The 25,230-nt window shown below is 50.2% G+C and overlaps 1 protein-coding gene across 1 annotated transcript in view; it reads left to right on the top strand.

Annotated features, from left to right (window-relative positions):
- PLXNA4 (plexin A4) overlaps positions 1 to 25,230 on the top strand; it is a 578,455-nt gene that overhangs the window by 408,086 nt on the left and 145,139 nt on the right. Inside the window, exons 5-8 of the mRNA XM_073328857.1 lie at positions 5,205 to 5,328; positions 11,900 to 12,053; positions 18,145 to 18,244; positions 20,469 to 20,583. Coding sequence (XP_073184958.1) covers positions 5,205 to 5,328; positions 11,900 to 12,053; positions 18,145 to 18,244; positions 20,469 to 20,583 — 493 coding nt within the window. The remainder of the gene's footprint in view (positions 1 to 5,204; positions 5,329 to 11,899; positions 12,054 to 18,144; positions 18,245 to 20,468; positions 20,584 to 25,230) is intronic.

The following is a 25,230-nucleotide window of genomic DNA, read 5'->3' as shown; positions in this document are numbered from 1 at the left end:
TGCTCCGCCCCAGCCCAGCTCCGCCCCAAGCCACAGCTCCGCTCCACCCCCTGCTCCACCCCAGCCAAGCTCCGCCCCCAGCCCCAGCCCAGCTCCGCCCCCTGCTCCACCCCAGCCAAGCTCCGCCCCCAGCCCCAGCCCAGCTCCGCCCCTAGCTGCAGCTCCACTGAGCCCCCTGGCCTGGCCCCAGCCCAGCTCTGCCCTCTTTCCCTCTCTGCGCCGAGACCGGCTCCGCCGCTAGCTCCAGCTCCTCCCCCCTCCCCAGCTCTGCCTTCGTCCCAGGCTCCGCTGCTGAGCCAACGGTGCAGCCATGCGGGGCGGGGGGGGGGCTGTTTCCCTTTCTGGTAGTGGTGGGGGGGCACGAGAGAAAAAGTTTGGGCACCACTGCCCCGGACCGTGCAATCTCACCAGTCCCCCTTGGCAGTCTCTTACGTGGGTTCCTGCTGCTCAGCGGGAGGAAAGGTGCAGGCTGACTCAGAGCCGAAACACCTTTTTGGCTCCAATCACCGGAATTCTGATCAGGGCCCAGACCCGCAAAGGTGTTTCGGTGCCTCGGTCCGACTGAACTCCACAGGAGCTCGGCATCTCAGTACCTTTGAGGAGCTAATAGCTCAGTGGTTTGAGCATGGGCCTGCTAAACCCAGGGTTGTGAGTTCAATCCTTGAGGGGGCCATTTAGTTGACAGGACAAGGAGTAATGGTCTCAAGTTGCAGTGGGGGAGGTTTAGGTTGGATATTAGGAAAAACTTTTTCACTAGGAGGGTGGTGAAACACTGGAATGGGTTACCTAGGGAGGTGGTGGAATCCCCTTCCTTAGAAGTTTTGGGGGAAGGATAGCTCAGTGGTTTGAGCATTGGCGTGCTAAACCCAGGGTTGTGAGTTCAATCCTTGAGGGGGCCATTTAGGGATCTGGGGCAAAAATTGGGGCTTGGTCCTGCTTTGAGCAGGGGGTTGGACTAGATGACCTCCTGAGGTCCCTTCCAACCCTGATAGTCTATGAAGTTCTATGAAGCTGGGCCTACGTGTCTGTCTGATTGACTTCAGCAAAGCGGGGCATTTCATTAGTCCTGTCATAAGAGGAATAGTCCTGTGTGTCTATCCCTCAGATAACTCTTGCATCGTTTTTTTGACATCAGGCCGGTAACCTTTCATTCTGGGCTTGCTGCCTTCCCCCGGCCGCACATCGCCCCTTGCCCCCACTGCCACCCCAGACTCTCCACCCATCCCCCCATTGCCCCTTGCTCCTGCTGCCTCCCAGGCTCCCCACCCACCTCCCCATCACCCCTGGCCCCTGGTGCCTCCCTCGACCCCCCACCCGTCCCCCCATCACCCCTTACCCCCGTTGCCTCCCCACCCACCTCCCCATCGCCCCTGGACCCTGCTGCCTCCCTCAGCTCCCGTCCCCCCCCCATCGCCCCTGACCTCTGCTGCCTCTCCTGGTCCCTCACCTATCCCCCCGGTCCCCTCTGCCTCCCTGGGCTTCCCATTGCCCCTGCTCCTTCTGCCTTCCCAGGCTCCCCCCCCCATTGCCCCTAGGCCCTGCTGCCTCCCACCCCCCCAATGCCTCGAACTCCCTTCTGCGGCCTTGCACCCTAGGCTCGCCACACTCCTTGCCTCTTGATCATGGTGCCACCGCTAACCACAGCGCCCTGGGCGGTTGCCCACGTTACCCACCCATAAGGCCAGCCCTGCTGGGCTCTTCCCAGGAGAAGACTCCTCATGTCACAGCTTTCCCTCCAGTGTTTCTGTAAGAGTTGCGTGCAGAAATCTCTCCTCATCATTTCCCATTGGCATTCCCTCTGAGAGCGATGACTTGTGGTATTCAGAGCGGTTAGCATTCTGTCCTTCCAGCCCTCTGGAGACCCAGCATTTAACATTCCCCACCCGGCTTGCAGCAGCAGCGAAGAAGCCGAATGAGACATTGGCTCCTCTCAAGACAGGGGGTATATTATACAAGTGCAAAGATAGTCTGTGCCTGTCACGTTCCAGATCTGCTAACTCAGGCTGCAAATCTCATGAGAATAGCTGAGATCTCCAGTTTCTACACTTCCAGCCCAACCCAGGAAGTGAGAAACTTTCCCCCAATCAGCGGTTTAGGCTTTGGCTGATGATTCTTGTCTCATCCAGGCTCAGCCACAAGAAAGAAGCCCAGGGGCCAAAGTTTGGATGCCTGTCTGGGCTGCCCCAAATCTCAGGCATGCTCAGGAGGTTTGGACCCATCTCTAGCTCAGACCTTGCAGCTGCATTCTACTGTATAATATTCTGATTCTGTAACTGAGAGAATTTGTCATGCAGTAGCACCAAGAGAGCTCATTCAAAGATCAGAGCCTCATTATTCTAGGCGCTGTACATGCACATAATAAGAAACCATCCCTGCTCCAAAGAGTGAGGCATCTTAGTCCAGATACTTCTCAGTCTCTCCCCTTGCACACAAGTTTGGAAGTAGGGGAACAATTTAACACCCACACTTAATCTTCTGAGCAGATTTGAATGGAAGCAATATCGCTGCTAGTAATACAATCCATTGAAACACCCTCTGCAAATTCAGAACATTAGCTAGCTTCATGGCAAAAGGTAATTGGCGTACAGTTGGAGCTGTCCTGTTATATTAACCTTGTGGGTTTCCAGGCAGACATCTTCCTCTCACTGAATGTGACCAGCCACAGGCATGGAGCCTGTATTTTTCATGCTGGTTGAAAAAAGGTTTGGATGGAAAATCGTCTCAAGCCTAGCAATTCATATTCTAGTCCCATGGTTATAGGCGCCCCCCCCCCCCCCCGAAAGATGATCTGAGGCAATATAAACCAGCACAGATAATATTAGCATCCCTAGATGTAGTAGTGTCCGACCCTTACTCCATCCTCACAGCCTCTGGGATGGAGAGAGGTGAATATTATTAGCCCCATTTTATGGATGGGGAAACAGAGACCCAAATGTGTTAGAGCAAACATTTTCCAAAGTGGCTGTTGATTTGGGGTGCATAATTGGGACACTTAGGGCTGACTTTCCCCAGTGCATTCGCAGCTGCCATTGAGTTTGACTAGAATTGTGGATGTTTAGCATCTCTGAGAATCTCTGGGCGTTGGAGCCTCAAAATCAGTGGCCACTTTTGAAAACTGTGTCCTCAGTAAATTGCCTACGGACACCTAGTGAGCCAGGGAGAGTTGGGAATCCCTTATGTCCTTTTCCGGGAAGGGACTTGCCAGGTTAAAAGATGAGAAACAAAGAGTAGGAGTAGACAGTCAGGTATCACAGTGGAGAGACATAAATAGCAGAGTCCCCCAAGGATCTGTATTGGGACCAGTGCTGTTCAACATATCCATAAATGGTTTGGAAAAAGGGGTAATCAGTGAGGTGATAAAGTTTTCAGACTATACAAAATTACTCAAGAGAGTTAAATCCAAAGCTGACTGCGAAGAGTTACAAAGGGAACTCCCAAACTGGGTGACTGGGCAACAAAATGGCAGATGAAATTCAATTCTGATAAGTGAAAAGTAGGCATAATCCCAACCATCCATACAAAATGATAGGGTCTAAATTAACTGTTGCCACTCAGGAAAGAGATCTCGGAATCATTGTGGATAGTTCTCTGAAAACATTTGCTCAACGTGTAGCAGCAGTCAAAAAAGCTAATAGAAAGTAAGGAACCATTAGGAAAGATATAGATAATACTACAGAAAATATCATAATACCCTATATAAATCCATGGTACACCCACAACTTGGCTAATGCATGTAGTTCTGGTCACCCCATCTCAAAAAAGATACAGTAGATTTGGGAAAAGTACAGAGGAGGGCAACAAAAATGATCAGGGGTATGGAATGGCTTTCATATGAGCAGAGATTTCAAAGACTGGGACTGTTCAGTTCAGGTAGGAGATGATTGGTGGGAGGTATGATAGAGGTCTATAAAATGATGAATGGTGTGGAGACAGTGAATGGGGAAGTGTTATTTACCCCTTAACACAACAACAGGAGGTCACCCAAATTAATAGGCAGCAGGTTTAAAACAAAGGAAAAGGAAGTATTTCATCACACAACACACAGACAACTCGTGGAACTCATTGCCAGCAGATGTTGTGAAGGCCAAAATTGCCGTTTTGTTAATTCTTTCTGAATCACCTGGCACTGGCCACTGTCAGAAGACAGGATGCTGGGCTAGATGAACCATTGGTCTGACCCAGGATGGCCGTTCTTCTGTTCTTCTTGGAGGATTCTTTATTCCATGGTGAGGGAAGTACCCTAGGGCTTCCAACTCCCAGATGATTTCACCTGCCTGCAGCAACCTCTTCTTCCCAAGCGCGATCCAAGTGCAGTGACTTGAGCAAAGAGAATGTACCTTGCATGCAGTGTGACTGCTGCAGCCACTGGTACCCCATATTCTGTCCAATCCTGATCTGGTGTCCAATAACCTCGCTGGTAAATGGGCATGTGATCTTTAACTGCTCGGTCACCAGGCTGTTTTTGACCCAAAGCTGTTACCCTCCAAAGGCTACCAGGGGCCAGTGGGAACTGAGTTGGAGGATTCAGCCCATTTCCAATGGACAGGTATCCACATCCCAAACGTCACCAACAGAAGAGGTACTAACGGGCAGTCTCGGCAGAGAGGCCAAGAATTAAATGTGCCATGCCGACTGTACAGCCCGCTCTCTGCCAGAGGTCGGGGCTGAGGTATGTAGGGTTGCATAGTGAGGGAAGCTAGCATAGCTCTGTCCATAAGTAGAGGACCTGTCTCCAGAGCTGTCCATCTTTCTTGGGGCTGGGCTTGGAACCTCTCTACATGCCTCTTGCAACACAGCATTGTGTAGCTTCACTTTGTGGCTGTGTCATCCCTCAGAACAGGTGCTGCATTCTGAAGGCACCAGACACTTTTAGCCCAAGGCCCAGATAATACCCCCAGTGAAGTCTACTGCACGTGCAGTGATTCTGCCCACTTAAAACTGCCCCTGCAGTTTTGATTGGATACAGGCTGCACTTCCTAGCCTAAACGGCTGCTGTGCACTGTTAAATGCCAGCCACGCAAAATCTGGGGAGACACAGTCAGATGATCCTGTGAGGTTGTGGGGAAGGGGTGATGGCACTGACCCCCTTCTCCTCTGGCCTGTGGCAGCCCCCGTGGCACAGATTCTCTTCTTGTGTCCCGTGGCAATCGCTTGCCGTGCCACGCGGCTTTGTCATTAATCTCTGTGTGTTCCCTTTTTCTCAGGTGCACCAGGAAGGAACGGTGCGAGCGCTCCAGCGAGCCTCGGAGATTCGCCTCGGAGATGAAGCAGTGTGTCCGGCTCACTGTGCATCCCAACAACATCTCCGTCTCCCAGTACAACGTGCTGGTAAGCAGGATCGACCCTCATCTCCACAGTGTCTCCTCCTTCCAGGGAAGCCTAAAGAGGTGTCACCAGTCTTATGTCCCTGGTTACCTGTAGCCTTTCATTGACACACTCAGGCTCAGTGGGAAGGACTAGCAGCTTTATTGGATATAGTTGGTCTGGCTGAATGTCTCCCTGGGTGCTCCCCTGACATACACTGGGGTTTCACCCAGGGAGGAGGCTCTCCACTTGGATAGTTCCAAAGTCCCGATTAGGAACATGGAGGGGATCTTTCCTATTCAAGTGTTTGCACATGTGCATTCCACTCATGGTGTGCGCGTGCCCTGCGCACGGTCGTCAGAAATGTTTCCCTCAGTGGTACCCAACAGGGCGGCTTGAGCACCCTCTGCTGCTGCATGCCCCTGTGTGCCAATATAAAGGGCCCAGCCACCCCCGAAACCTCTCAGTTCCTTCTAACTGCCTGTGGGGGGCGGTCTTTGGAATTGCTTGGCTTACCTTAGCAGGTGCTCTCAGTGTGTTCATTGTAAATTAATTGCAGATAGGTTCACAGCATCTTAGTTAATACTGCAGACAATATAAGTTTTCTGTTTTGGTCTCCAGTTGGGGGCTTTTTCCATTGCTGCCTTTCGGCCCCTTGGGTTTTCGCAAAACATGTGGCAGTGGTACCTGCTTTCCTGGGGAGACTAAGAGTACAGAGTCTGCCCTTACCTGGACAACTGGCTAGTCAAGGTCTGGTCCAGGGGTCACTTTCTCTCAGTCAGCCTTCAAAGCTGTGGGTCTACTGATCAACTCAGGCAAGTCTACTATTTGTCCAGTGCAGAGGATAGAGTTTATAGGAGCAGTGCTGGACTCTACTCAAGCCAGAGCATTCCTTCCAGATATAAGATTCAAAACAATTTGCTGTCTTGTGACAGATTTCGAGGTTCACCGCATCTTGAAACGGTGTGAGGCACTTGGGGCATATGGTCTCATGCACACAGGTAGTCCAGCATGCCAGGTTGCACCTCAGAACTCTTCAGGGCTGGCTGGCCTCCATTTAATCACCAAGTTGGCACCATCTGAACACTGTACTCACTGTGCCTTTGTGGGTTCTCACTTCGCTAGATTGGTGGACTGATTCGCTCAATGTTTGTGTGGGCATTCCCTTTGTCCACCATCAGCTTTCACAGACACTGGTGATGGACGCATCTGCCTTGGGGCTGGGGGCTTATCTGTCCTCCCTCTGAACTCAGGTTTGGGGTCCTCAAGGAATCTCTCTCTCCATATCAAAGTCAGGAAGCTAAGGGCTGTCTGCCTAGCCTGTCAGGTCTTCCTACTGCACATCAAGGGAAAAAGCCTGTTTGTTCTCCCAGACAACATGGCAGCCATGTTTTACCTCAATAGGCCAGGAGGAGCTTTATCAGGAAGCAGTTCATCTATGGAACTTTTGCATTGCCAATTCAAGCGATCTCAAGGCCTTCCAAGGTATAGAATGAGCTGGCGGACCGCCTAAGCAGATCATTTACGAGTCACCATGAGTAGTCTTCCCACCTGGATGTTGCCAGATGCATTTTCTAGCAGTGGAAGACTCCCCAGATAGACCTTTTTCAACCAAAGACAACAGGAAATGCCAATAATTTTGCTCCCTTCAAGGCCATAGTCCTGGTTCATCACAGACGCATTCCTGCTACCGTGGATGAAAAAGTTCTACTATGCTTTTCCCCCAATTCCACTCATACACAGAGTGCTGAGAATGATCAAGTGGACCAGACCTGAATTATCTTAATAGCCCCAGCATAGCCTTGACAGCACTAGTTTTCCACTCTACTGGATCTGTCAGTGGAGGCTCCAATTTCGCTCCCGTGGCACCTGGACTTGACCTGCGGGCCCTTCATTTAATGGCCTGGAGGCTCCATGGCTAATTTCTAGAGAGGAGTCATGCTCAGAGCAAATTCACTATGTCTTGTTAAATAGTGCAAAGCCTTCTAGTGGAGCTGCTTACGTGTCCAAATGGAGGCGTTTTTCTATTTGGTCTTGTCAGTCTGGCGCCTAGACAACGCAGTCCTCTATCCAGCATATCCTGGACTATCTATTGCACCTAAAATAGCAAGTCTTAGTAATATCTTCTATCAAGGTCCACCTGGCAGCAGTATCAGCTTTTTGTCCTCACGTGGATAACTGTTCTGTATGCTCTAACGAGACGACAGTCAGATTTGTGAAGGGCCAGGAAAGGTTGTACCCTCAAATAAGGGAACCTATCCTGCCCTGGGACTTGAACCTAATTTTATTGAAGACCATGGGGTCACCATTTTAGCCTCTAGCAACATGTTTCTTACTGAACCTATCTCTGAACTGCATGCTCTGACGTCCAAACCACCCTGTACAATCTTTTTTAAGGATGAAGTGTACATGCACCCTGATCCAAAATTTCTCTCCAAAGTGATATCTAATTTTCGTATTAACCAGTCAATTTACTTACCTACGTTTTTACGCAAAGCCACATGCCGATAGAGAGGAGCAACATCAGCGCACATGGGATGTTAGAAGGGTGCTGGCATTCTACATAGAAAGGACTAAGCAGCTTTGTTTGTCAACTCAATTGTTCGAGGCCGTGGCAGACAGAATGAAGGATCTCCTGGTCTCTTCACAAAGAATTCCAAATTGGATAACTTCCTGCATTTGTGTGGGATTCAGCAGATATTTGCCTGCCAAGCAAAGTGATGTCACATCCCACAAGATTGCAAGTGGCCTCGGCAGCGTTCCTTGCACAAATCCCTATCCAGGAGATCTGCAGAGCAGCCTTCACACCTTTGCATCCCATTAAGGCATTATTTGGTACTCCAGAGATGATGCTAAATTTGGATGAGTTTTACTCCAGTCTGAGTGCCCATGAACGCCACTTCCTCTTCCTATTTTATGAGTCACCTCTAGTGGAATGCACATCAGCAATCACTCAGAGAAGAAAAATGAGTAACTATTCTTGCATAACTGTTGTTCTTGGAGAAGTGTTGCACACGTCCATTCCACAACCCACCTGCCTATCCCTGTGCATCAGAGCTGCCCAGCAAGAAGGAACTAAGTGAGCTCAGGGACGGCTGGGCCCTTTACACTAGCAAGCACTGGCACATGGCGCCAGTCGAGCTTCCCCGACAGGTGCCACTGAGAGAAAAATTTCCCATGACCGTGCATGGGGTGGTGCACACCAAGAGTGGAATGGACGTGTGCAACACATCTCAAAGAACAACAGTTACAAACGGTTAAGAACTGGTTTTTCCAGTTCATTGCGAGGAGCTGAATGCAGTTCTGGAGAGGAACTACAGATCCATCAAAGAGGCACACTCACGCATCGTAGCCAACTTCTTTACCTCAAACATCAAAGATACTGGAATCTATAGCCATGTGCAAAATATGGGCAATCGGCATTGGCCGTGTTAGAATTCAGCTTCTAGGACTGCGGTGGGGAGGCATGCTAGGACCATTTAATATGCTCCAATTTCCCTTCACTTCAGGATCCGGGTCTCTTTCTTGAACTACCAAAGCATCCAGGCCTGGTACAGTTTCAACACTGAACTCCCAGAGCAGAGGTATGGGGACCCTAGAAATAGCAGCTTGCAGCCCATCTCTGCCAGGGTTTACGCTTTGCTACATTCAACCCCCTCTCTTCCTCGGCGCTAGATGTGGCCTCTGTGGCAGAGAGCTATTAAAGACAGCAGTTGGCACTGCAGGACAGCTATGATGCCAGTGAAGCAATGAGTGTTACTGTTCCTTTTGGAAAGGCCTTTTCTAGGGACAAGAAGTGAGTTAATTGTAGAGGACCCATTCAGTTTCCAACCTGTCTACGGTACCTGATGACAGCAGTGCCTATTATGTTGGTGTTTTTGTGTTGTGGACATGTGCGCACTAGGAACTGAACTGGGGCCTATTTCATACAGGCCACTGAACAGCTGCCACATGGTAACTCTTTCTGATCAGATTGACCTGAGCTGGATTTGACTCACGGTCTAGAAATGGAAAGCTTCAGTGTTTCTTTGAGCCAGTCAGTAGCTCCCCATTCTTTGTGGGCTCAGTGGAGTGGTTAAGGTCCACTAGCTGGCCATCTCTCAGGTGTTTAGGGTAGGATGTTTGAAGTCTATTTTTCAGTCTGTATGTCCAGTCCCTGCAGCTTTGTTTCTGCCTCTTACCTTTTCTGTGACTTAACCTTCCCAGGCATCCAACAAAAGTGATCAGAGACATTGTACAGTGTTTGTTCTTTGAGGAGTGCAGCTTTTTATTTTTAATTCTTTCAATAGTCTTTGAATTCTTCTGTGTTAGAGTAAAGACTGGCTCAGGGTGATTGAGTCACCATGGCAGTGCAAGTCAGCCCAGAGCTATTGTTGTCCTCATCATATTGCTGTCTGATGGCCCATATGAACTGAGTCGTTGGGTCTCAGTCAACTCCTAGTGGACTGGTGTCCACAGCACAGTAGCCACCATCTCAGATGGTTTATTGGCAAACCCTAGCACAAGTCAAAGACTGATTCGGTCATGGAGACTACACTGAGTTTTGGGCAGTTCTGGTTAGGGGAGAGCTCTTCCGCGATCATGCCAAGTTCTTTCCTGACTTGAGGGTAGGGAATGTGCCTGTTTATTCAGCCTGTGCTTTGACCTACGGAAAGTATTGTCCACATGGCAACACTGACTCTTCTTTGGCAGCAGAGGTACACATCTGGGTCTGGCTCAATCCTAGGCTGATGCTCATGGACTGTGTGAAAGGAGAAAGGTGCTGGAGAGGGGGCATTCTCTACCCACTACAGGGGCTCCAAAGCAGGAGCTTTTGTTCATTGGTGGCAGCTCCAGGCTTATCACATTTGTGCCCAAGCTTTTCAGGCCCTTTCCTTGGTGACTGTGCTCAGAAAAGTGACAAATCTGCATTCTGCATTTTACACACTTGTGAGCAAGTTCCCTCGCTGGGACAGTGGCCTGGTGAGAGCTCCAGGCTTCCCCTCCACTACTGGTCCTGGTGCATTGGTGGGAGGGAGGAAGGGACAGAGGTGGAGCCATTCAATAGAAGCACTATGTGTTGTCCCAGGGACAAGCCCATCCCAGTCCTCAGGGCTTCTCCCTCTCCCCTCCCATAACTTGGCAAGAACAAACTGCTCCCCTGCCAGGCAATGAATTTACAGGTAAATTGTAAGACTGGTCAGATCAATGGTCCCCCTCCTCTGTGCCCTTGCTGTCTCTGAGGTGGTTAATGCTGGATGCCTTAGGGGAAGGCACCCAACTCCCATAATGCACCTCACTGGGTGATGAGAACATACCATGGGAAGGCAACAAGTGGGATTTTTCTTCCCTCCTTCTACTGCTTCATGGATGGGCAGAGGGATGCGTCCATCATGCCGGTAGCTTCACTCCCGCTGCATGTGATTGGGTCTCCTGTCAGTGACTGGCATCTCAGACTCTCACGGACCTCATGCTCAGAACTAGCCTATATAATGGGGGAGCATGCAATACACTGGTTGAGCACATATGATCATGTCTCCCTCTAGGGGCTGGCCCCAGCAAGGATAAGGCTCTGGTATTTACTAACCATGAGTGGAGTAACACCTTTAGATCACTGGCAGGGGGCTTGTGCTACTGGTGTGGAAGTACCCTGTTGCCGCTGTTGGTGTCTGTATATTTGTGGCCATGGTTTGTTACCATGGCACGTGGGGGTGGTGGGGTGGATGCAGCTGACTGAGAGCAGAGTTATAATTAGAATCATAAGCGGGACCTCATGTAAACCGTTCCAAATGGAAGAAACCCAGTGGTGCTTTGTGAGAACGGGAACGTCCTGGAAACCAGCTGTTCGATTTGTTTATTTCATTACACTGTATTAATGGCAAGGCCAGTGGGCGTCAGGGATTCCAGAGTGCCGGACAGCGACAGAGCTCTGACCTGTCCTTTTATTTGCGGTGCTCGTGCCCCGACACATTGTGACCTCAGGGCCTGCTGCTCCTGGGACCGAGTGATCAAATGGGGCAGGCATTTCTGAGCTGCCTGTAAAGGCGAAGGAATTCAGCTGGCCCACTAGAGGGAGTGGATGCCAGTGGCTTGCTGAAGGCGGTAACTAGACTCTCTACACACAGGAACTTGTTGGTGACAGAGAGCTCCCTCTGCTGGTGATGCTAGGAGAGGAGGCGTAGAGAGTTAGACTGGAGCGCTACAGTTTCTCTGTAGTCCGCAGAGTGCCTCTTGTGAGTAATAGCCACCTTCCTCAGAAACCTTGTGCCAAGGGGCCAGCAAGCCCCAGTCTTCACAGCCTATTCCAAAGACTCCCTCGCCAATATTACACCTGCATGACCGATGTTGAGCACGCCACGCCACTGACCCGACTTGAACTCACCCTGCACGGCGAAGCAGCAGCCACCGCCCCTGCATAGCCACACGCCACTTGTGTTTGCATCTGCATTCCATCCCCCACTCCCCAGAGTCGCTGCTTTCTGTTGAAGGAGGATCCTTTATCTAGCAAGAGGCTCTTTGTCCAACCTCTCCAGTGTAATTCTCTTCTGCTGGCCGCGTTTGTCTGTCTTTGAGCTCAGCGCTCTCTTTCTCTCTCCCCCGCCCCCTTTGCTTGCAGCTTGTCTTGGAGACCTACAATGTCCCTGAGTTGTCAGCTGGGGTCAACTGCACCTTCGAGGACCTTTCCGAGATGGACGGCTTGGTGGTGGGGAACCAGATCCAGTGCATCTCCCCGGCTGCCAAGGAGGTACCCCAAATCATCATGGAGAATGGTGAGTGTCTCAGGCCTTCCCTACGGGGTTACACTGGGGTGGGTGCGCTGCTTCCCTCCGACCAGTTGGTGAGAGTACCGCAGCTGGAAGAGCACATTATCGGCTGGGCACGTGTCTGTATGAGCCCCGATGCTGCCAGTGTAGCAACAGCACATTTACGAGCATTTTGTCTAGTCCAGTCTTATACATCTCAAGTGATGGGGCTTGCATCCCAGTCCAGTACATCTCAGAGTCAAGCAGTTTATCCAGCTACTCTGCCTGCATGATTCCCTCCTTAATTTCATCACACTCCTCCTAGTTACATCTCTGCGTGCAGCTCCCGAAATCAGTCTCTTCCTCTCTGGCTTTTACACCCTTCAGGGATTTTCAATCCGTTATCCTGTCCCTTTCCCATAATAGCCCCTTGACCAAGGCAGATGTGCTTATCCTTCCATGCCAGCCCCTGGTCCATTTCGTTTCTCTTTCCTCAGTTGTCTCCAGTTTTTTCGCAGCCCTCTGCAATGGGGCACTCAGAACTGAATGCAGTATTTCAGGTGCATGTAGGGCTCTAGCTCCCCCTAGTTGCCCAGGAAGACACTGTAAGACGTGCCTATGTTGCTAGGCTTCTCCCAAGGTCTTAAACTGGGTCACAGGCAGGTGGGCAGGTGCAGGGAGAAGCTGACATTCTTGTTCTCTGTATTATTTGTGAACTCTAGCAGTGAATTTAGTCCCAGTGAAAGATACCTGGAGGCCCAAAAACTCTCCAGGAGTCAGAAGGCAGTTCCCATCTCCACTGCCCACTCAATCCTTGCCTGCTGTTGACTAGCCGACCAAGAAGAATGCTAGTTAGTGGTGCTTGCGATGGGGCCTTCTCTGGTGTGGACCGTTGTCCATTAGGGACCCAGGTCAGAGCCATGAGCAAATGAAAGGCGTGACAAAGAGTGATGGAGAAAAAGGGGCACTTCTAGAGTCTGGTTTTCAGAGAAGCTGAGTTCCCGCAGCTCCCAGTCACCAGCAACGGCTGGCCTTCTGCACCTCTGAAAATACGCCCCCTGGCGCAGACTGCCAGAGGAAGGGTTGAAGAGACGGGATGGGAGGTTCCAGAGCTTGTTCCCAACCCCCAGAGCCAGCCAGTCCCCAGTACAGCTTTTTGAACATGCCCCAGGCACTGGCAAAGTTGTTAAATGTGAAGCAGTTAACAGAGCTGTCAAAGCCATCGGCAGCAGATGGGCAGCAGAGTCGAGGGCTGATGGCACAATGTATTCAGGAGTGGGTGCGCACGTGTGTTTGTGCATGCATGTGTGGAGACAAATTGTCAAACTTGCTTTGTCCTGATTGATTAATGAATCTTTCTGGTGAGGAGGAAAATAATAGAGGTGGAAGGGTCAGCCGGGTCAAAGCCTGGAATTAAACATGGGCTCCTTCATCGTCAAATTATTGCGGTTACTTCACCTGTATAGCATCCGCTGCTGACGGGCCCAAGGGAGGTAAGCGGGGGTTGGAGTTGGTGGAGAGGCAGAAAGGGTTAATGATAGTGGAGTGGATGGAGGATTGGGGTAGGTGAGCAGTGGGTGGATTTGGGAGCTGGATCCTAGGGGGAGGGGTCAGCTCCAGGGGAGGCTCAGTGTCTGCTGGGGATGGGGGGCTGGCAGCCTGTGAGCAGTGGATGCTCCCTATGGGATGGGAGTGGTGCATGGAGGCTGCTCTCGGAGACCATGCTCTGAGGGGAGCGAAGATAGGTGGTTAGGGGGGGAAAGAGGAGAGAGACCTCAGCATGGTATTGAGCCCCCAATATGGCATTCCCAGGGAAACCCCCTAAAGACTCAACATACACCTGAGCATGGCAATCCCCTGGGGAACTCAGCAGCCCCTCCCAGCCCCCGAGGATGCTATTCACATGGGGATCAGCCTGGGTACCCACATTCCCCTCAGCATGGTGTTCACAGAGGGACTCAGCACAGCGTGATGTTCTCAGGAGAACCCCCACCCTAGGTGCTGCACATCCCCCCAGCAGGCTGTTTCCTGGGATCACCCCACCTCAGCAGAGCAGGTGTAAGGAGGGCCTGTCTGTAAGGGAGTCTCACTTATACCAGGTTTCAGAGTAGCAGCCGTGTTAGTCTGTATTTGCAAAAAGAAAAGGAGTACTTGTGGCACCTTAGAGACTAACATTTATTTGAGTGGAATGCATCCAGTGAAGTGGGCTGTAGCTCACAAAAGCTTATGCTCAAATAAATTTGTTAGTCTCTAAGGTGCCACAAGTACTCCTTTTCTTTTAACTTATACCACTCGCTCGTCACCTGTGAATGTAGCCCCGTTGGGTCACACATGCCCCCTGCACACTCACCCAGCCCAGGCCAACGTGCTCACAGCCTTTAGCAGCAAGCAGCGGAAATAGATGGGGGCAGAACGTTCACCTGGAAAATACATCCCCAGCAATGAAGGGCAGGTGTGCCCTTCCATTCCTGTGACACCACAATGCTCAGCAGGCCAGCCAGCCAGCCTGCAATCCACCCGGCCTCCCCTCCTGAGGGCATGTTGTGATCCCCTCAGCCTGCAGAATGAAGCACCATTGCTGTAGCATTCAATGTTAATTTTCCTCCTTATTCAGATTAGCTCCACACTAAAGTCGCTCCCTCGTCCTCTCCCCTCTCAGCCTCTCACTTGTTGGCCTGAATTATCATAGACTCTGATTAGTAAGAGATGGAAAAGACCTGGCCAGCCCCAGCCAGTCCAGATCCCCCATTGGCCTATGAAAGAGTATTCCCAATGGTAAACTTTCCCCATGCTGATTTTAAATGACCCAAGAGATGGGACTCCCATCACTGAAAAGGGTCCACCGTCGAAAAGAGACCTGGAAATCTTTCCTCGTATTGGTGCTCCGATTTTACTCCCATTGACTGAGCTTCTTGAAGTAAGGACTTCAGGGGTCAGGCCCAATCTACCTGAATTTTCTTTTGTTCGATTCCTACTTATCAGGCCTAATCCTGGGGTCCTTACTCAGGCATAGCTCCTTCCGACATCATTGGGAGGTTTGCCTGTGTGAGGACATCCAAATCTGGCCCATTATTCCTAGCTGTCTCCTTGGAGTACCATAACCAGTTCAACCACAGCATGTCTACATTTCAAAAATGTACAGGGTTTAGGAAATGCCATGCTCTGATACCATGGTGATGCCTTGGGACAGTCCTTAGTCATTGCTTGGCCAAGCCATACATATTTAATCCTCTCGAATCTTTCCTTGTGTGTTTTCATTGTTCTTTCATTGCTCTTCATTGGTTGGTGTAGGTCCTGCTTTGAGCAGGGGGTTGGACTAGATGGCCTCCTGAGGTCGCTTCCAACCCTAATCTTCTCTGAGTCTCTGATTCTCCAAATATCTTTCAATTTGAGGGATCCGTTGTGGGGCTGAGGTGCTCAGAATTGGATGCGCTATTCCAGTTGTGATCTCTCTGTGTCTCTTCCCCGCTACCCCAACACACCCATCATTGTGGAAGCTGAGAGCCTGAAGATGTGATAACACATACAGCTAAAAATTACATTGGATAACGTTTTCCAAAACACCTAAATGACTTGAGCCCTGTGTGGATACAGTAATGTGGATCTGCATCCGATCCACATCTGCAGGAATCAGCTTGTATCCGCCCTGCGATTCACACTTCATCTTTTATCTGTATCCACAAACACACCACACCCACAGCAGCACGCTACCTGGCGTGTCTGTGTGCATATGTTGTGTACTGTATAAGAAAGCTATATGGCTTAATAAGTGTGCACATCATTATTATTGTTGTTGTTATTGTTATTTTAAACATCAATGTGATTCTACAACAGGCATCAGAACAAATAGCTTTTTACATTAAAAATAAGGAAGGAAATGTCTCACCTCAAGAATGCTTCAAAATCAACAACTGAGCTATAAAATAAGAAAGTCTGCTGCCTATTTAGCTTGTGATTTATTAAGTCGTCACACTTAGAGCTAACCAGTCCCAGTTCCTTTGCACCAGCCACTGTTCTCCCTGTGGAAGCATGCAAGAGGAATACAATCGCTGGGCTACAGTGCTGAATTTTTGTCAGGGTTTGCCAGGGCTGAGCCCTGGCACCTCTCAGCTTGGCAGGTCATCCTCCTAGGTGGGGGTTTTGGGGGGTGGGGAGTGAGGAGCAACGACATGTGATCTGTGATTCCAGGTCAGTTTCCCCACGTGGGCGCAGGAGGGAGATGCAGGGGTTAGGGGTTCAGGAGGGGGGCAAAGGTGCTCTCCGGTTGCCTAGCCATTGATTAATTTGTGCCATATCAGGTCAGTTGGAGAGGGAGGCAGCTGCTTCTGCAGAGTAAGTCAGTCTGGCTTCCCTCTCCGACTGACCTGGAACAGCAATGAAGTCAGGAGAGGTTTCCTAAATTGCTTGGCTGCTTAAACTGCTGTGATAGGAGCATGGGGGATTTTGCTTCCTGTCTTGATCTATCACCTCCCTTTTCTCTATATGGGGGGGGGGGGGGTATAAGCTCTGGAAGGCAGGGAAGCAGCCTCATAGGCTATGAGCTGTGGAAAGCTGCTTCCTCTCCTTTGAGAGCCTATATTTAGAGCCCTGCGTGGATACAAAATTTGTATCCACATGCGATCTGCCATCTGCAAAAATGGTCAGCGGATATAAAGTGTATATCCGTGAATTTACAGGGTTCTATAAATGACCAAGGAGCCTAATGCATGTATGACTTTTGAAAATGGGACTTAGGCTTGTAAGTTACTTAGGTGCTTTGGAAAATGTTACCCACTGGCTTTATTTCCTACCACCATGTGGCATTGCAGGCTTTTGTCTACTGAAGTTTATTATTCACACAGTGGTGCGTAGCATGGTTAACAGCGGCTACATTCCATGCCAGATGCAGCTGCATTTCACTGGCTGGTGCAATGATCCCTATTTCTCCCTTCCCTCCCTCACAGAGGTATTGAGAGGTTTAGGTTAGTTAACATTTGTAAGCAATTTGAGGAGTCTTATGCCTGGTCTACACTAGGAAATTAGGTCAGTATAACTTTTGCTCACGGCGTGAAAAATCCATCCCCCTGAGCGGCATAGTTAAGCCAACCTAACCCCTGGTGTAGACAGTGCTACTTCCATGGAAGAATTCTTTCGTTGACCTAGGTACTGCCTCTTGGGAAGATGGATTACTCATGTCAATAGGAGAACCCCTCCTGGCGATGTAGGTAGTGTCTACACTGAAGCACTACTGTGGAGCTGCTGCAGCATTTAAAATGTAGACAAGCCTATAAAAGCCATGACTGGAAAAGACCCTGCTGTATTAAATCAAGTCTAGCCTCCTGCATGGAGAAGTCTAGATTCTGCGGGCAGGGGATGTGGCAACAGAGCAGTGTTATGAATTAGTATTGTTGGTTGTTATTTGTCGAGCATGATCAGTGTGAGTAGTGCTGTACAAAACCCAATGGCAGACCCTGTTTCCAGGACCTTGCAATCTGAATTAGGCAAACAACTCATTCAGACACACTGGACTGGGTGCCAGGAGGCCAGGGCTTTGTTTTCAGCTCTACCACCGACCTGCTGTGTGACCTTGGACAAGTCACTTCCCCTCTTTATGCCTGTAAAAAGAAAAGGAGTACTTGTGGATACAGACTAACACGGCTGCTACTCTGAAACCTGTCTTTATGCCTGTGTCTCTTCCCAATCCCACCTCTGTCTTGCATGTTTAGAGGGTAGGTTCTTTGGGGGTAGGGACTGTCTCTACCTCTGTGTAGGCCTCTGATCTGAATTAGGACCTGTAGGCACTACTGGGTTACAAATGCAGAATAATAAGAGTATTTTCTTAAGTGGCCACGGATTCTTGGTGCCTCAATCTTTGGGCATCTGGCTTGAGACATTTTTGGCCTGACAGTGGAATACCCAGCCCTCCATTCAAATCCAAGGAAGCTGGAGGTGCTCCATGTTTCTGAAAATCAAGCCCTAGACTGGGGGCTGAAAAACTGTCACAAAACTGTTGGTCCCCTTTTGCCATATTGCTGTGGGCTGTGCGATGGTGCAGACTTTTGACCTGGCCGTTAATGATTCATTGGTTATTAATACAATCGTCCAGTCACCTCTCATGATCCTTATGCTCTTTCCCCAGGAGACCATCACATTGTCCAGCTCCAGCTCAAGTCCAAGGAGACAGGCATGACCTTCGCCAGCACGAGCTTTGTCTTCTACAACTGCAGCGTCCACAACTCGTAAGTTGGTATTTTCCTGATGTGCATCTTCCCCCCACAACCTTATCATGCTGCTTTGTATCCATCCCAGCTGCCCACGCTGGCTGGTCCACGTAGCACAGAGACAGCCACTTAGGTGTCGAGGAGACCTGCAGTCATGTCACTTGGGCCTTGGTAGAACACCTGTCCCACAGATTAGCCTATGCTGGGTGAAAGGTACCCTCCTGCTATTGGAAACGTGCAGGGCAACATGGAAACAATTTATTAAACTTCCTAGTAATGGGCTTTGAGCTGACTTGATTTGTACTCAGGCACCCCTCAGGCAAAACAACACATCATTGGGGATTTGTCTGAGGATTGACTGAGTGGAAATTGAGTCACAGCCTCGGCAAATGGCCACGTGGACTTTAGTGGCTATTCATGTGGACCCCGATCCTGCACACCCTTATGCTCTATCAATCCTTGTTCATGCCATCAGTCACTGGGACCACTCCAGTTTGTTACCACCAGGCTTAGTACTAAGTGTTGGCAGGATTGGGCCCTGAATGGACAGAGGGCCAATTAATGGTAGATTAGTTTTTGTGTGTGATGTGGACACTGTTCTCTAGGAACTGGACTGAGTACCACAGGCTGATTTGCCATAGAATAACCTTTTCCTATCAGGAACCCCTTTTCCATCCTGGATCCTCCTGCTGGGTATCTGGGATCTGGCTGGAACTCTTATCCTTTTAAGCTATATGGGAAGGGCAGGGTGGTCTAGACTGATACACCGAGACCTCCTCCTTTAGAACATCTGATGTGGGACTAGACTCATCACTGCCCAGGAGATGAGTGTGTAGGATTCATATGCCAAGGCAGAGGGGGGACCCCTCTTCAGTGGATTGCTCTATTCCTGAGCAAGGCAGATGGGCTGTGCCCCCATCCCCAGGTCATCATCTTTCCCAAACAGGGCTCCGGAAGTGCCAAGAGGCGATAATTACTGCAGCACAGTGATTCACAAGCAAAGGCAAATCCTATTTCCGTGTCCCCACTGCTTTGACAAACAGCAGTGCGGGGAAAAAAAAAAAGAAAAGAAAGTGATGGGGTGTTAAATATTTATGGCATGTTTTGGTTTCTGACTTGACAAACTATAATACGCTATCCATTTTTAATTTGATTTATCAGAGTAAGCACTTGTTACCAATTTAAAGAACAGCTCTTTGCATCAGAGCTTAGGGTGGATTGACAGAGAGCAAGATTTCAGAGAGGACAGAGAAATGGTGTCTGCCTGTCTGTCCGATGCAGCTGGGTGGTATTTTTCACACATGCATGTGTAAAGGATTCAATGGCACATCAGTGCTAGTGAAATTCCCCCTGTAGCACTATTTAAACCCTCCCTTACACACGGGTGGGACCTGCATTGGGCATCCTGGCCAGATGAACATGTGAGCAGGCAGCAACTGAGAGTCCTACCATTTGACGGCAGTGATCTCAGTTCAGTTTCTAGTGAGTCCACACAAGACACAAAGAAGTGATGTAGAGGTAACTGAGCAAGGACATGCAGTTGGAGTCAGCCTGGCTTTCCCCAAAGAAAGCAAGAGATGGTAACATAAGGGGAAAGCAAACCAAAAAGATGACCTGTCAAGACCCTGGGAGACGAGCTTGCCCTTCCCAAAGGCATTCTCACCCCTTTGCCTCCCAAGTAGCTGCTCTGATAGCCTTCCCTCTGCCCACCTGTGCCAGGGCAGAGGGGAGTGGAGCAGAATTAACCCTGTGCTCACCAGAGAGTTGTACCCTGTTCTGCTTGGAAAGTGGGTCAGTAAAGCTGACATGAAAAGGTGCATTCAGAGCCATTTTATACAGGCAGATAAGGGTCATAACGGGCCTAATTCTGTTCTCTGGCACTGGGTGTTATACTTGGGTACCTCTGTTGACCTCTCTGGAGTTACTCCTTATACTCCCTCACTACAACACCCTGGCTCCCAATGTGTTTTTGAAATCAGGCCTAACGTCTCTGATTCAGAGCGTGGGCAGTGACCGTTCTGCTCACCGCCACTGACCAAAAACACCATCATAACTGGCATGGGCAGGAACCAGTTTCCTTATTGGCAGCCTCCACAGATAGACCAAGGACTGAGTGGGCCATGGAGATTGCTCCCCTCTGAGTCCTAGGACAGGGCTGGGGCCCTTGACCGGGGACTGTGCGCGCTCCCTGGGTTCTTGAGGGCTGGCTGGGCTTAGTGACTTCTTCTCTCTCTGTCCCCAGGTGTCTGTCCTGTGTGGAGAGCCCCTATCGGTGTCACTGGTGCAAATATCGCCACGTCTGCACCCACGACCCCCGTTCCTGCTCCTTCCAGGAAGGGCGAGTCAAGCTGCCAGAGGTAGGAAGGGGCACTGCGGGGCAGCCTGTAAACAGAGGGTTCGGGGGCAGGGCAATGCTCATGTTTGACTGAAACAACAAACTGCCTCCCTTCCCTGTCACCCATTCCTGCCCCTTACACACTGTCACCGCAACACCCTCCCTCCCCCTCCCTTTTCCCCTCCCCCATTCGTGTCCCTTCCCCCCCCTCACTGCAACATCCTCCCTGCCCCTCCCCCATTCCTCCCCCTTCCACCCTGTCACTGCAACACCCTCCCTGCCCCTCCCCCTCCCCCATTCCTGCTCCTTATACCCCCTCACTACAACACCCTCCCTGCTCCTCCCCCTCCCCCATTCCTATCCCTTCCACCCCCTCACTGCAACATCCTCCCTGCCCCTCCCAATTCCTGCTCCTTATACCCCCTCACTGCAACACCCTCCCCGCTCCTCCCCCTCCCCATTCCTGTCCCTTCCACCCCCTCACTCTCATGCTCCCCTCAACTCACCTTCCCTTTCCCTTCCTCACTTTGCTGCCTCTTCCTACTCTCCCCTCTCTCTGTTGAGCCCGGCCCTTGCTGCTCTGTGCGCTGGATGCCTGTGGAAATGGGCCAACATCTCTGAGATCAGGCTGAAAGCCAAAGAACTTCACCCCCGCAGGCTGGCTACCCCAATCCCGCAGCACCGTAACAGGTCGCATGCGGGTATGTTCTGCAATGTCTGACGGCCGGAGCCAGCTGCCAGGAATAGAGGCGCGGGGATCCAAGTGCTACCGCTGGAGAGAGAGCTGGTGGGACAAAACAACAAGCTGTTCGATCGGGGGAGCGGTCTGGTTCTGTTTTCAAGCGCTGTCATCGCCAGAGCTTGCTCTGCCTGTGGGTCCGTTCTCAAACTGTCAGGGCGTCACGCGCAGAAGCCAGCCGGTGCGGTACGGCTCGCTGTCAGTGTGCGAGTGCCCACATTTCTGAGCTGAGCCGAGAGCTCTCCCCGGCTGGGTTGTTGTCCTTGCCACGCATGGCGGAATAGGCGCCATGGGTACATCATGTGCTGTTATCCTTTCCCAGGCTTGACTTGCAGGCCTGCATCCGAATGTAAAACAGAAACGAAGGGAGTGTTAGTGATGGAAGCCATTACAGCTGCTACTGCTCACCCACCAGCAGGCTTCCTGGCTCCCGAAGCCAAGAGGAATTCAAAGAGAGGATGCACTTTTACGGGTGAGAGGGGCTGCTGGGGGAGGGAAGCGGCTTTCAGGCTTCTGCTCCTGGTTACTGGCAGCCTTGATTTCCCGCACTGAGGACCCAGTCCGTCAACGCTGGAAGCAGCCGCCCCTGGAAGGCGAGGTTGGGCCTCAGTGCCGCTTGCCTAAGACAGGGCTGTATTGGGCCCTGCGGCTTAGCACCCAACTAGCTGCTGTCCTGAAAGCGCCCAGCCTGGCTGGGACCCGAGTGGAGCTCAGGAGAATACACATGGAAAGCCACTTCATTACTTCATGGTGAGGAGAAGCCTGAAAGCATTCTGGCCTGGCTGGTAAATGACCCGAGCTGGCCTGTTTTTCCCCTGTCCGGACGGACCAGTATCCATTACAAGATCTGATATCTCATGACTCACCGGGCACAGGGGCTGTTGCTGAGCTCCAGCAGAAAGCTGGGAATCCCTGTTCTCTGCTGCTGGGTAACATTTTTGTTCCTAGCTGTGAAGGTTCATAAGACATAAAACCTTAAATTGACCACATTGAGAGGACACCCTTACATCTCCTGGGGCTATAGCATAGCACCCAGGTCTGTGACCCACCCAGTCTGTCCCCAGTCCTTTTGCTGGGCCTCCACTCATCCTCCTCCCTCTCACTTCTGAAGACACCCTTCTTCCTTAGCATGTCTGTGGGTTGACAGTTCAACCCTGGAAGCAGCAATCTTGAACTACAGTGACAACTGTGCAGGGAGTAAATAGTCCTGGGCAGAAGTCTCTTGGGACTCAGCCTTCACTGTTCTTCTGCTTTGAAACTTGCTAGGGACTTGGCAGGAAGACAAGCTGTTCCGGCGTCAGTCCAGTGTTTGGTGTTTCTGGTAGGTCATTCCCAACCAGATGGCTATTATTCCCCAGGATGAAGCATCATCAGGAATTGGCTACTGTGAAACATCCCAGCTTGTCACAGGTTCTTTCCATCTTTCACCTCTGGATCAGGTGGGGCCTCAACTCATCTCATAGGTAATATTTTCTGTTGCACATGTTTCTGTTTTCTGATGGTGCTGCAGTGTGGTGCCACCGTGGTTTGGATCTTTGGCCACCCCTTTGTTCAAGCTGCAACCCACATGCAGATTCCTAGTTACCAAGCCAAGAAAAGTGGTAGGTGGCAGTGCTGTTTGATTGAAAATGGTCCTTTCCTCTGCAACTGGTGCCATCTAGGTGGAGTCCCACCCTCCTGCTTTTGAGAACTGGAGAGGATGCTGGTAGCCTAATTCTCCTCTCAAATCATGAACAAGTAAGCAGCAGTTTAGGTGGCTGCTTCATACCTTCAGCTGATTTGTTTCTGAGATATAGCATCTCCAAAGAAGGGATCAGGTCCTACCGATGTTTGGCTCTGTGAATTGCGCTTGCAGTCACCCCGTTTGGTAGAGGATACTCCCATAAAGTTACAGTGTTCTCCCAAGCGGCTTGAGAAAAATCTCAGTCTCTTGGTTTACCAAATGAGACACAGGCACGATCATCTTTCACTTTGGACCCAGCATCTGGCAGAAAGCAGCTCAGAACAGGATATGACATTCTTTGTCCTGCTGCCTCATGTAGATGAAGCACCGCTGAGTATTTCGAAAGATGACTCAGCATCAATAGGGATGGACAACCTTCAAAATCAACCATAGTCGTTTGCTGCCTGGAAGCACGAGGAATGCCATGTGGCTGCAGGGCAGGTTCTGTTTGGTTGCTGGTCTAGTCTCCACATGTTTGGCATTCCTCAGTTAACTACACCATAGAATCAAAGAAACTAGAGCTGGAAAAGACCTTCTAGCGCATCTAGTCCACCCCACAAGAGCCAATGGAAGATTGCCCCTAGAGCATATTCTGAAATATTTTGTCCAGTCTCCTTTAAATTTCACAAGTGGCAGGTTTTCCACCACCTCCTGGAGACAGTATTCCACACCTGAGAGATTTCTTGGTGAGACAATGTTTCCTGTCCCAATATTTTCCTCTTTTAATTCCATTCCAGTCTTCAAGTTGGGTTCCTTTTCGGTTCTAGTCCTTTAACCATTCCTGGCAAGCCCACTAACTGTTTGGGCTGGAGCATTGGTTCTTCAAGCCATATGGCTTTCTAGGTTCTTCAGATACGGCTATCCCTTTACCTACCATCAGGAGCCTTTCATCAATGCTTCACTTAGATGCTTCACTGCCCAGTGTGGGCATCAGCTGGGACCCAGTTTCTGTCTCCTCTACAGCCCGCCTTCTTTCTGTCATCTTCTAGATCATCCAAAACACCATGTCGTTAAGTGAACCTATTTCTGTTGGTCTTTCCTCTCCATCCCTAATGCCCTTCTTGCTACCTTGATGTGCACTTTCCCTTCATTAGGAAGTTCTTCACTTCCCCAGGGGAGGGGGATGTTGCATACCACTTGGGAGGAGGGTGTATCTGCAGTATCAATTGAGCAGGCATTCATACCACCTTCAAGTCCTAGTGTGGTGGATGGAGCATCCCATTTGCAATATTGCAAACACGCAGCTAAGCAGTTTAGTGACTCCTTGCCAAGCAAACAAACATGGATGGAACTTCATCACATGTGCAATTGCTAGCAACTCCTCCTGTTTAGTCAGCATTTCAGCATATCAGACTTGTTCCCTCCCCCACAATCTGGTCCATTTGCTGCCCCACTAACCTTAATTTGACTGTCTTTCCTTTTCCCATTGCAGCATGTTGAAACCAAACCCCAGGCCTAGTGTGAACTCAGTCTTCCCACTCTTGTAGCACATGTTCTGGCTGTGCTTATATCCATGACCCCTCTTACATGCTGGAGTGCTGATAGGGATCTCTCAGGGACTTGTGTAGTCAAAGCTTGTGCCTATGTCCCACTTTCCTCAGATGCTCCTCACATCTCCTGGTGTATATAGGTCTGACTCCCTTGCTGATTTCTCTCGTAGTCTCATACAGTATGTTCTGATGAGAACTTTTGTGTCTTTTATTGTTATTTACTGATTTGATAGGGTACTAGCTTGCTTTGAAGGGTTATCCTATGGCCTGGAGACATGGAGAAGGCCTGTGATGTCATTTACTTCACCTCCAGCAGGGCAAAGATTTTTCCTTGCAGTATAGGCTCCTCTTCACCACCTAGGACATGCCATGTGACCACACTGGGGGTGGAACATAGTGGCCATTATAACAGCACCAGCAGCACTGAACGAGATCCATAGAAGGAGAGAAGAATACCCTAGTTGAACATGCAGGGGAAATTTTAGACCTGCAGAATATAATTACCAAGGATCAGATCTTGAGCTCCATACTCAGTTCTCACCCACTGAAGTCAGTAAAAGTTAGAATAAAGACCTCAAGATTTGGTTCCTAATTTGGGACCAGTTTCTTGTGGCCAGGGCCGGATTAAGGTTATGAGGGGCCTAAGGCTAATGGGAGGGAAGGGCCTAAGTATGAATTACATATTGCAAAAAAGAAAAAAAATGACATCATCAAACA

Source organism: Lepidochelys kempii, chromosome 1, assembly GCF_965140265.1.
Source record: "Lepidochelys kempii isolate rLepKem1 chromosome 1, rLepKem1.hap2, whole genome shotgun sequence".
NCBI classification, from domain to species: domain Eukaryota; kingdom Metazoa; phylum Chordata; order Testudines; family Cheloniidae; genus Lepidochelys; species Lepidochelys kempii.
The sequence above is the reverse complement of the archived record's forward strand: the minus strand, read 5'-3'. Positions and strand labels throughout refer to the sequence as shown.